At 38.0% G+C, this 11,054-nt stretch overlaps 1 protein-coding gene across 2 annotated transcripts; it reads left to right on the top strand.

Annotated features, from left to right (window-relative positions):
* The first annotated feature begins 277 nt into the window (after positions 1-277).
* LOC113712317 (tetratricopeptide repeat protein SKI3) lies at positions 278-10,841 on the top strand. Of its 2 annotated transcripts, XM_072067737.1 has the most exons (21): positions 278-623; positions 777-872; positions 1,033-1,362; positions 1,497-1,580; positions 1,712-1,762; positions 2,094-2,186; positions 2,703-2,843; positions 2,947-3,027; positions 3,216-3,463; positions 3,539-3,710; positions 4,495-4,610; positions 4,708-4,765; positions 5,065-5,130; positions 5,266-5,478; positions 5,605-5,656; positions 6,025-6,398; positions 6,517-6,611; positions 7,806-8,048; positions 8,395-9,038; positions 9,419-9,619; positions 10,316-10,841. In XM_072067737.1, exons 1-21 carry the CDS (start codon positions 621-623, stop codon positions 10,495-10,497), a joined length of 3,543 nt encoding a protein of 1,180 aa, XP_071923838.1. In that variant the 5' UTR covers positions 278-620; the 3' UTR covers positions 10,498-10,841. The 2 variants fall into 2 exon arrangements, with proteins under 2 accessions (XP_071923838.1, XP_071923839.1); XM_072067738.1 differs by lacking the exons at positions 278-623; positions 777-872 and having other exon boundaries at positions 1,075-1,270.
* The last annotated feature ends 213 nt before the right edge of the window (positions 10,842-11,054 follow it).

Genomic DNA, 11,054 nt, shown 5'->3' with positions numbered 1-11,054 from the left:
GCGTTATACTCAAATTCGAACTTGATCACTGACTGATTCAGTGTTATTTGAACTTGAAATCAAGTTTAAACGATTATATAAATTTGAATTCGAATAAATTATAAGTTTTATTATTAAGTTCAGACTGCTCGAGCTCGAATTTTTCTTTTCTTATCCATCATTCCTTTTTATTGAACATTAATTATTTCATACAAATTTATTATCTCGATTACTACTCCCCGAGTTGCTACTGATTTACACAGAAGAAATAGCTCGAGCTCGAGCTTTTGACCACCACCGTCATTTTTAATAGCGACCAGTGAGCATTCAGCTCTAATATTAGTAGTGTTTCCGTCTGACCCTCTCGCCTCTACACTACATTTTAGTTGAAGAGAAGAAAGAATGAAAAAAGGAGTAATCTTGTCCGATACTCAACTCGTACGGAGTAATGCGAGAGCAGCGAACCATCAAATCAAACCCCTCCCGGTCACCGTTCCGTACCCCAAGTGATCGGTGACCCTTGCTTGCTAATATATCTGTCCTTTTTTTTTCTTTTTTTGTTTTTAATCTTTTAAAAGGGTTTTGGCACGTTGTCAGAGAAAAGTACTAATTCCCAGCATCTGCGATACATTCCGGAAGACATGGTTCTCCCTCTTCTTCTTCTTGTTTTGTTTTGTTTCAAATTCGTTTGATTAATCGGGCCGCCTGTAGCTGCACAATGATTTTGTGTTTTCTTACACGTACATTTACTCTTCTTTTTTTTTTGGTTTGGGGTTAACACGTACGTGTACATGTAGGATGGGGGGAAAGATTGCGAAGCTGTTGCAAGGAGAAGACACTTGGAAGAGTTGTTAAACTCCGAACCAGATGATTCATCCCTCCATTTTAAACTCGTAAGCTTCAATTCAATTCAATTTTTCTGTAGTGGCATTATTTACGGAGCAGTATTATTTATTAAGAATTTTTTTGACTGGTTTCGGTGATGGCTCCTGCTGCATTGCTGTCTGACTCTGTTTGTTGTTGTTGTTGTGGTGGTGGTGGTGGTGTCGTCAGGGAATATTACTGTGGGAAGAGGGAGAAGAGTCAAAAGCAGCAGAGCATTTTGTAACTTGCGCAAAGCTCAACCCCCAGGAAGCTGCTGCTTTCAGGTATTTGGGTGATTATTACTCGCGATTGGACTACGACCAGAGCCAGAACCAGAGGGCTCTCAAGTGCTACCAACGAGCCCTCCTCCTCGATCCTGATGATTCCCTTTCCGGGGAAGCTATCTGTGATTTGTTGGACCAACAAGGTAAAATCTCCTTGCAGTTTGCCATCTGCACTCAAGCTTCCGATAAGTCCCCGAGAGCCTTTTGGGCTTTTCGAAGATTGGGATTTCTTCAGGTTTTACCCATTTCTCCTCTCATCTTTTCACCGCAATGCTCTCTAAAGTGTTTTTTCTCCCAAACTATATAACCTGCCTTTTTCTTCGTTTCTTTTGTGCTGAATCGTCCATGGACGCGTGTTTGCAATTCCAGGTCCATCAAAAGAGATGGTCTGAAGCTGTGCAGAAACTTCAGCATGCCATCCGTGGCTATCCCACCTGTGCCGATCTCTGGGAGGTCTTTCTTTGTCCATTCATTCTCTTTTTTCTAAAAAATATATACTATATCCCTTTGCATTCCAAAAAGCATTCTCTTTTACAGTAGCACACATTTATTTAAGGTCTTTTTCTGTCTTTCTGCTACTATAGGCCTTGGGTCTAGCCTACCAGAGACTGGGCATGTTCACTGCTGCAATCAAGGTCATCTTAATAAATCTTTCTTCTCTGCTTTCTTTTCTCTAATATTGAGCTGATGATACATTTCTGCCTCTTACATAATTCTCTCACTGACATTAACTCGTGCTGCTGCAGAACCTTTTTGCTTTTATTCATTAAAAAGTAAAATAATCCTCTTTCTGGTAAACCAGAAAAAGCTAGATTGTCTGCCTTCTCCCCTTCACCAGAAAATGAAAAAGAGATGGGTTTTTAAACGTTGGTGAAGCTTCTATAATTAGTTGTTGTAACTTTTAATAAGGGTGATCTGCATTCTGTTTCACTCTCAAAAAAGTGACTTCTTTGGTTACTTCAACAGTCATATGGAAGAGCTATTGAGTTAGAGGAGTCAAGAATCTTTGCCTTGATTGAAAGCGGAAACATTTCCTTGATGCTAGGTTCTTTTAGAAAGGTAAAGCTTGTTTATACCTTACCATCCCTTGTTCCTGATATTGGACTTACTCCCAACCTCATTTTGTGACTCACCCCCTGAAAGTATTTTTTTGTTTTAGGTTCATCGCTTCTTTTATTTTTATCCTCATTTCTCTGAATCATTAAAAATAATTATTTTGTTTGTTTTATGCATCATATTGTGAATGCCAAATGAGTATAATGTAAATGAAGCTTTTTCTAGCCCGTAGTAGTTCTCCCTGTTGCGTAACTTTCATTTTCTTAGTGGGATGTCCAAATTTGTTTATGTTCAGAAACACAAAAAGGTTATTTAGGATCTATTTTCCGTTTCTAAGCCGTTTTTGTGGTTTGAGCTTAGTTTATATTAAATAAATCTGAACACAAGGTCAAGTTTAAGTGCTTTGATCACATATTGAACTGGTACTTCTTATGTTATTTCAATGAGATAATTCAATGTGAATATTTTTAGCTCTCTTGCGTTTTTGTTGCTATTAAGTGAAATTATCTTTGCACGAAGGGAGTTGAGCATTTTAGGCAAGCTTTGTTGATTTCGCCTGAAAATTTAGCTGCGCATTATGGGCTAGCTTCTTCTCTACTTGGTTTGGCTAAGGAATGCATAAATTCAGGTGCATTTAGATGGGGAGCTTCACTATTGGAGGTCAGTTGACTTGATAGTTCAAAACCCGAACTTTTGAATGTTGCAGCATTTGAGGTTTCAATAAATACATCTTTCTTATTTATTTTATTTATAAATATTGTAGGAGGCTTCTGAAGTAATTGTATCGATTATGACATTAGCTGGTAACATATCATGTATCTGGAAGCTGCATGGTGACATTAAGGTGAAATCGTCTGTCATGATTATGTTGTTTTGTAATTAGTGGTACTTTCTGCCTTCTGTTTTCTGCATTGTATTTGGTATTAGTTTCTCAAATATGTCAAAAGTTTCTCGAAATGGCCTCATTGTCTGTTCATTTAATGTTTCTCATAATGAGTGGCCCTGAATTGAGGCCCGTCTCTGTGTTGTCAGCTATTCTATGCCAAATGTTTTCCCTGGGTGGATGATGGGTGGGGCTTAAAAGCCGACCAAAAAAGTTTCAGCGACTCAATCATTTCCTGGAAAAGAATTTGCCATCTAGCTGCTGTATCTTCATCTCGTTCTTATCAGCGGGCTCTGCACTTGGCACCTTGGCAATCTAATTTGTACACAGACATTGCCATAGCATCAGATATTACTTTCTTTTCAAAAGAGAATCATGAAGAGGACCTGAACTCTTGGTAGTTTTTCATCTTCTGTTCAGCTACAGGATGATTATTAAGGTTTGCATCTCATGCGATTGTCCTACTTAACAGGTCACAAGCTGAGAAGATGTGCTTAGGGGGCTTATTACTTGAGGGAGAAAATAATGAGTTCTGGGTGACATTAGGATGTTTATCAGATCATAATGCCTTGAGACAACATGCTTTTATTCGTGGGCTGCAGTTGGATGTTTCACTGGCTGTTGCTTGGGCATATCTTGGGAAGGTAATGCTTTACAGATGTGATTTTAAATTCAGTGACTCCATCTGCTAAAATAATCTTTTTAGACGTGAGAGAGAACTTGAACTCAAGTTTTTCTTGACACTAGAAGAACATTATCAAGTCTGGAACCATTGTGTTGCAGCAGCTCTCTCTTTCTGTCTCAATGAGCACACACATTCATGCGTTGGTTCTTTCCTTTTGTGGGGTTCTGTGATACCCATGCAAATTTGTGAATTGACTAATATATCTTTTCTGGCAGCAGTCAATGATTTCATAGTCAAATGACTTATCTTTGGGATCATTATATTCATAAAGTTGCTCTTTTGTGACCTAAGAGATCAAAGATTGGATACACGGAAGTTTTATTTTCTTGCATGAGTAAGGCTGCACAAAGTTGGTGTGCTAGGGGATCATGATGCAGTGTGTACGACTTTTGAAGCATGACATCCTATTGTTAGTCATTGCCAATGCTAGTTATTCTGGAAAGATGAAAATCTTAAATGAGTGTTTCTTTTCAAGTTTTTGTTGAATGTTGTCAATCTGCCATACTTACACAACTGGCTTGAAATTGTGTTACCTCTCTTAGTTGGGTGCCCTTTTCGACTCACAACTCCAATTGGTTCTTGGCTTTTATAGAATGTTAGGAGGCTTTGCTGGTTTATGCACTCTCAAATCTATTTAAGCTGCTGAAATTTGAACAACCTTCTCAGAATTTGGAGGATTGGGGAGGGGGGAGGTTGTTGCAGTGCCTAGCAACATGTAGGAGATCTAATGTTGAGATTTACAGCTCTACAGGCTAGAGGGTGAAAGGAAACTGGCCCAGCAAGCATTTGATCGTGCTAGAAGCATAGATCCCTCACTTGCATTACCTTGGGCTGGAATGTCAGCTGATGCTGATATTAGGTATGTGTATAAATTCATGGCAGAACTAGAATGCTTCATTTTATGACGGCATATTCTATTTGGAAAGTGTATCTATGTCTGCCAAATTTCCCCCCAGGAATCTCAAACCGGATGAAGCATATGACTGCTGTCTACAAGCCGTGCAGATCTTGCCTGTAAGTTCCCGTTCTTTCTCACAGATGCAAGCATAGTTTGTCGTATCCGTTTATTTTTAGCTCAGATTCTTTAGAGGAATTTAGAAACTAGGTACACAAAGTCCAATGATTTCTATTTCAAATTAATCTTTTGGTTGATGCAATCCACTTGTGAAATATTTCTGCCCTTGAAGTAGTGCAAGTGGTGATATCTGTACATTTATGGTTCTTTCTCAAGTAAGGAATGGTGTAAATGCTTGTATGCTTTGAGGTATAGTTCAATGTAATTATTGTTGTACTGATAACTGTCTCTTGAGCAGCTTGCAGAGTTTCAGATTGGTCTTGCAAAGCTTGGTTTGTATTCTGGTCAAATGCCATCTTCTGAGGTATTAAGGTGTCGTTTGAGTCTCAACTTATTATCATTGTTGCATATTACCATTTTCTTACCGCCAAGTAGCTTTTGAAGTTAACATGATGCTGCAGAAAGGACAATAAGATTTTATGGGTTTTTACTGCAACAGGTATTTAGAGCCATCAGGCAGGCTTTGCAGCGTGCACCCCATTATCCTGAATCTCACAATTTGAATGGGCTAATATGTGAAGCACGATCTCTTTATCAAAGTGCTAGTGCATCTTTTAGGCTAGCACGCCATGCAGTGAGCTCTTTTTCTGGCAAAGTATCAAAATTGTATCATAAAGATATTTCAATGAACCTTGTGAGGTCTCTTTGTAAGGTATGTTGTTTATCTTTGGATAGTTAAAAGTGGCTGAACTTGCTAGCCTAAACCATTGAATCTCTTGTTGGCACAAATAAGGGGTGCCACATATATGGTTGATTTTTAAATCCTTGTCCGGTACAGGCAGGGAGTCCCAATGAAGCTGTTGAAGAGTGTGAGTTACTGAAGAAAGAAGGTCTGATACTGTGCTGTCTTGTTGTATAATAGATCAACAGCTGTTTTTGGTTATATTTCCTATGTGATGCATAGATCATGTTGTCAGAGGTTCAATCATGTTTATCACCTGAAAATTTTCCATTCATTGTGAAAATACAGCAGAAACCTTTTTTAGAATACAAACTGTTGAATATGTTGTTTGGACTTTCTGGCATTGGCAGTCTGATTTTGCTAATTTCTTGCTAACGGACAGTGAAATTATGGAAAGGCTTTAGAGGGCAGACTCATGGTTCTTTTTTTCTGACAAACTCCTTCAGTTGTCATTTTGCTTGTTAAATGTTGAGCCAGATCTCATGTTCTAACATATCATCCTTATCTACTAATTAGGACTGCTTGATCTGGAGGGCTTGCAGATTTATGCTTTATGTCTGTGGCAACTTGGCAAGAATGATCTGGCTTTATTGACAGCTAGGACACTTGCTGCAAATATTTTATCAATGGATAGTAGAAAGGCTGCTGCTACTATAAGTTTCATCAGCAGATTGATGTATTATATTTCTGGACAAGATTCAGTTATTAGCAGCATCTTGAAGATGCCCAAGGACTTGTTTCAGAGTTCAAAAGTTAGTTTCATAGTATCTGCTATTGACGCACTAGATTGTAGCGATCAGCTTGGGCCAATTGTTTCTCACAGTCATAGATCTCTTATGTCAAGTGAAGAGATTACATCAATGCACTCCCTAATAGCGCTTGGTAAACTAGTAAGTTCTGTTCAATGGTCTCAGTTAATTTTATTATGCCAGAATGAGGGATTTTTTTTTCCTTCCGTTCATGAAATGTCTTTTACAAAATTTGCGCATCTGCTTGTGTGATTTGCAGGTGAAATATGTGTCAGATGACAGCCTTGGAATTCAGAATGGAGTTGATCACCTGAGAAAAGCTCTTCACATGTATCCACACAGTGGTTTGATAAGGTAACCAAGTAAATGGCTTTATCATGCTTAGCTGACGCATATCCCTTTCTCCTTTTGCTGGATGAAGTTAATGTCAATAGTTATTTGACATTTTTTAGTTAGGATCTCTGTTTCTGGTTAAAAACGGCCTTGTCAAAAGTTTAAATCTCAAGTAAAATTGATGAAGGGTGTCATTTAATATGGTGGGTGTTATATGACATAGTAGTTCAGCTTTCTGCTTATATACTTAACCTATTCATAGAAGGTGAAACCTATACATGCTCCTTTAGGGTCAAATTCTTTTCTTTGGCTTTCTGAGAGAGAGAGAGAATGCGACGTCTCCTGTTGAAAGAGAGGGTTCCTTGTCGAGTATTTTAGATGCTTGTAAATTGTTGATACAATGAATACTTTCAACAACCATATAAAAGTAAAAACAATGGTTGTGCTGCATGTTGTAAATATTCTAGGTTTATTAAATTTCAAATTGAAAAGAAAATTATGAATCAAATTATCCACCAATGAAGTTGATGGTCATACAGAATTTTATTCTTTAAAGTTCTCATGAGCATTGTTAAACCAACTTGTTGCCTCAGCAACTTTAAGGCTTCTTCATACTTAAACAGTTCACCATTTTTGTTTCACTGATTTCACTGAGACCAAATGTGTGGTCAAATGACTTGTCAAAACAACTATCTTTAATGCAGTGATCTTTACATATAAAGTGCATTTTAGATCATGCATAATTCTTACTGAAATTAGAGATGTGCAACTGAAAAATAGTAGCAAATGATGTTTCTGTGATTATTTAATCCTTTTTCCCCTTGGGGTATATCAAATATTCTTTTTCATTTGAACTGGTTAGTTGCAATGCGCACCCTTGTGCTATCACAATTTTCTCTGTGCCCCTTCAACTATCAATTTTAGCACTCTAATGCCTTATACTATCAATTTGCAGCACATTGCTGATATCAGTTGCAAACCAATGAATTTTTCTTGCTCTTATGGAATGAAAGTCTTAGGTTGTGTACTCAGTTTATGCAGTAATTTTTGCTGAAATTCTTTGGTGCTTTGCACTTAATAGACATTGAGAAGTGATCACGATTTTTCTTAATTTATTTGCCATCATTTCAAAGGATTTCCTGGATTTCTTTGTATTCTTACTGGTCTAATTCGTGCTCTTAAGTTTGTTTTATATACCTAATTTATTTTTAACAGGAATCTCCTTAGTTATCTATTACTATTCAGCGAGGAATGGAAAGATGTTCATCTTGCAACTAGATGTTTTATCGTTGACTCTTATGACCATCAAAAGGAAAAGGTTTTAAAATCCAGCTTTGAGATTCTTGGTGCCGGTGCTGTTGCTTGTTATACTAAGGGAAGGTGCAGTGATGAATTCTCATTCTCCACCAGTAAAGAGCAATGCCTTTTTGGAACTGGAAAAATCCAGCAGCTACAGAAGTAAATGCTTCTTCTACCTATGCCTTTGAAATGCATTTATTGTCCTCATTATTTCATTATGTAGCAAATCTTATATGTTTAATTCAATGGATATGGTCTTATTTGCCCCCCGCCCTCCACTGTTCCCATTTGAAAGCTTTTTTGTCTATTGCTTTAATGGGATGATTGTGTGAAGTACTGTCAGATATTATCCTCCCCGCAATTTGGAAAGGTTGCTTCTAACTTATCTAGGAACAATGGTTTTGTTCTATGGAAACAGCAGCTTTTCTTCATGCAGAAAAGTCTGTTTATCTTCATGGTTATTGAAACTCATTAGCTCTTTTTGTTTCGTTCCTTGAACCTGCAGGTATTTGCATCGAGAACCTTGGAATGATAGAGCAAGGTACTTGCTTATACTTACTTATGTGCAGAAGGCACGTAAGGAGGGATATCCTCAACATCTTTGCACTATAATTGAACGGCTAATATGTGTGGCTCTTTCTGATGAATTCTGTTCAAGGCAAGAAAGCTCTTATGAATATCAAAGGTTTCAGCTTCTGCTTTGTGCTGCAGAAGTTTGCTTGCAGTTTGGCAATCATATTGGCTGTGTGAGACACGCTAAGAGTGCTTCAGAGCTTTTGCTTCCTGATGACTCTCTCTTTTTTGCGCACATTTTACTTTGTCGTGCCTATGCTGCACAAGATAATTTTGTTGACATGCGCAAAGAGTATACAAGATGTTTAGAACTCAAAACTGATTACCCAATTGGGTGGGTTTGTCTTAAGATAATTGACTGTCAGTATAAGCTACAGACTGATGGCACCTTTTTAGCAGTAGGCTTCGAGGAGTGCTCCAGAGATGTCAAGAAATCCTGGAATATGTGGATGGCTGTTGGTGATTTGGTCCATGGTCTTGTTGCTATTCAAACAAAAGATCTCCTAGCTGCAGAAAAGTTCCTAGCACAAGCCTGTTCATTAGCCGGTGATGAGAGCTGCCTTTTTCTCTGTCATGGTAGAACTTAAGTTCTCTCTTGTAATTTCTATGTAATTTCTTTATTTAATTTTTCATTCCACTGACTATCCTCAGTGCCTTTCTCCGTAAAATTTTATTAAAAATGTTAAAGGCGCATCTGAAACTTTGGATTTGCTTTGGTAAGACAAGATTTAAAACAAAGGATTTTCAAGAAAACACCTGAAGGATTGCCAATGCTAGAGGTCTTCCTGTAAGAGTTTTTCCTTACTCTTCTTGAATGATCTGTTCAAAATTGAAACTGATGGGTCATTCTATACACACTTTGTTGTTTTTTCCTTCCATGGGAGTGTGTCTACATGCATATATAAGTCAATCCAGATCCATTTAGAAATGAATATTTAATGGTGGTGGTTGAACAGGTACTGTCTGCATGCAGCTAGCCAAACAGCAGTGTGATGCTCGATTCTTGTCTGTGGCTGTTAGAAGTCTTCAGAAAGCCAGAGAAACTTCTGTTATGTTACCTATTGTCTCACTACTGTTGGCACAAGCAGAAGCAAGCCTTGGCTCTAAAATGAAGTGGGAGAAAAACCTTCGCGATGAATGGTTTTCTTGGCCACCAGGTTTGTTTCATATAGTTGACCAAGATTATTGCAATTATTTTCATGAATGTTTACATATTGGAGAGCACATGTTTTTGCAAGCCATGAGTCTCATTTTGCATATGGTCTTCACTTTGTATTGTGAAAACACATCAAGTCCTGCAATTGCAATTCATGTGGACTCACTAGCTGGAGAAAAAGGTTCATGGCTAGTGAAACTTTGGCTTTGCAGCTCATGCTTAACTTTTTGAGAGGTTTATACATGGGTCATTAAGCCTTCAATATCTATGGCCAAAGTTAGATGTGCTATATTGCTGTTTGGGGGCTTGTTGTATCGGCTCCTTTCCTAGTTGTGGAATGGAGTTTTGTTGTTGGGCCAGCATATACTAGGTATCAATAGACACGTGTTTTAGATTTTGATTGAAATGGATGCATCTTCCTTTCACATGCAACATTTACATCCATGGAAAATTGTAATCAAAGGATTCTGATGTATTTTCTGCTGGCCTTGTAATACTACTGCATCCAATAGGTTGCACCATCTCAGTTTAGGATGTGGACTGCTATCCCGCAACGAGGAAAGTTATCTTTCTGTACTGTGTACCCACAAGCATCATAGTAGTGTGCATGAACATCACAGTAGACGTGCAACAGTTTCTGACTTTACCTTCTGAAGTCTGTCACCTTTATCTTCTAATTTTCTTGCGTTCCTGGCAGGGATGAGGCCTGCAGAACTCTATTTTCAAATGCATTTGCTAGCTAAGCAGGAAAGAGAGAGTTCAAGATCTTCTTCTCTTATAGAGTCTTCTCAGAGTGCTCTAAGATGGGTTCTTCAAGCAATCCATTTGAACCCTTCTTGTTTGAGATATTGGAAGGTTTTGCAGACCTTTACAGGGTAATAGGAACATTCCGGTACACAAGAAGAGGCAGAGGCTTTTTGCCTTTCTGATGTTCCAGGTTGCTATGTGATGGATCTTTAGTTGGGAGGATTGGGTGGAGCTGGGAGTTGTAACACGATGCAATCTGTACAGCATGCTGTAACTTGAATTTACGAAAAGCTTTTTGGCTTGTCATCAGAATGGAAGAGGCAATTGGGTGTACTTCATACATGCGGTATAGGCTCTGAGTGTCTATAAATTATATATATGTTGCTACTGACAACATTATCTATCTTCATTATCAGGCATGCGAAATTATTAGAGATTAAAAAAAAAAAAAAAGGAGACGGATTTCACGGTTTTCATTTACTATCTAGCTCTGGAAAAATTGGTTTATAAGATTCTGGTTTGCCTTACTGGTATGCTTCCATGGACAACTTTAGCGCGACAAGTGCCTAAAATTATTTATAAAAAAAAAAAAAGGTGCCTAAAATGTCTGAAAGTTTTCGCCTCTTGCATGAGTAGCATCAGAGTGAAAATTGCATTTCTGCTGATTTCTGTTTCACGATGTCGTCGTC

Source organism: Coffea arabica, chromosome 10e (genome assembly GCF_036785885.1).
Source record: "Coffea arabica cultivar ET-39 chromosome 10e, Coffea Arabica ET-39 HiFi, whole genome shotgun sequence".
Taxonomy (NCBI): domain Eukaryota; kingdom Viridiplantae; phylum Streptophyta; class Magnoliopsida; order Gentianales; family Rubiaceae; genus Coffea; species Coffea arabica.
The sequence above is the reverse complement of the archived record's forward strand: the minus strand, read 5'-3'. Positions and strand labels throughout refer to the sequence as shown.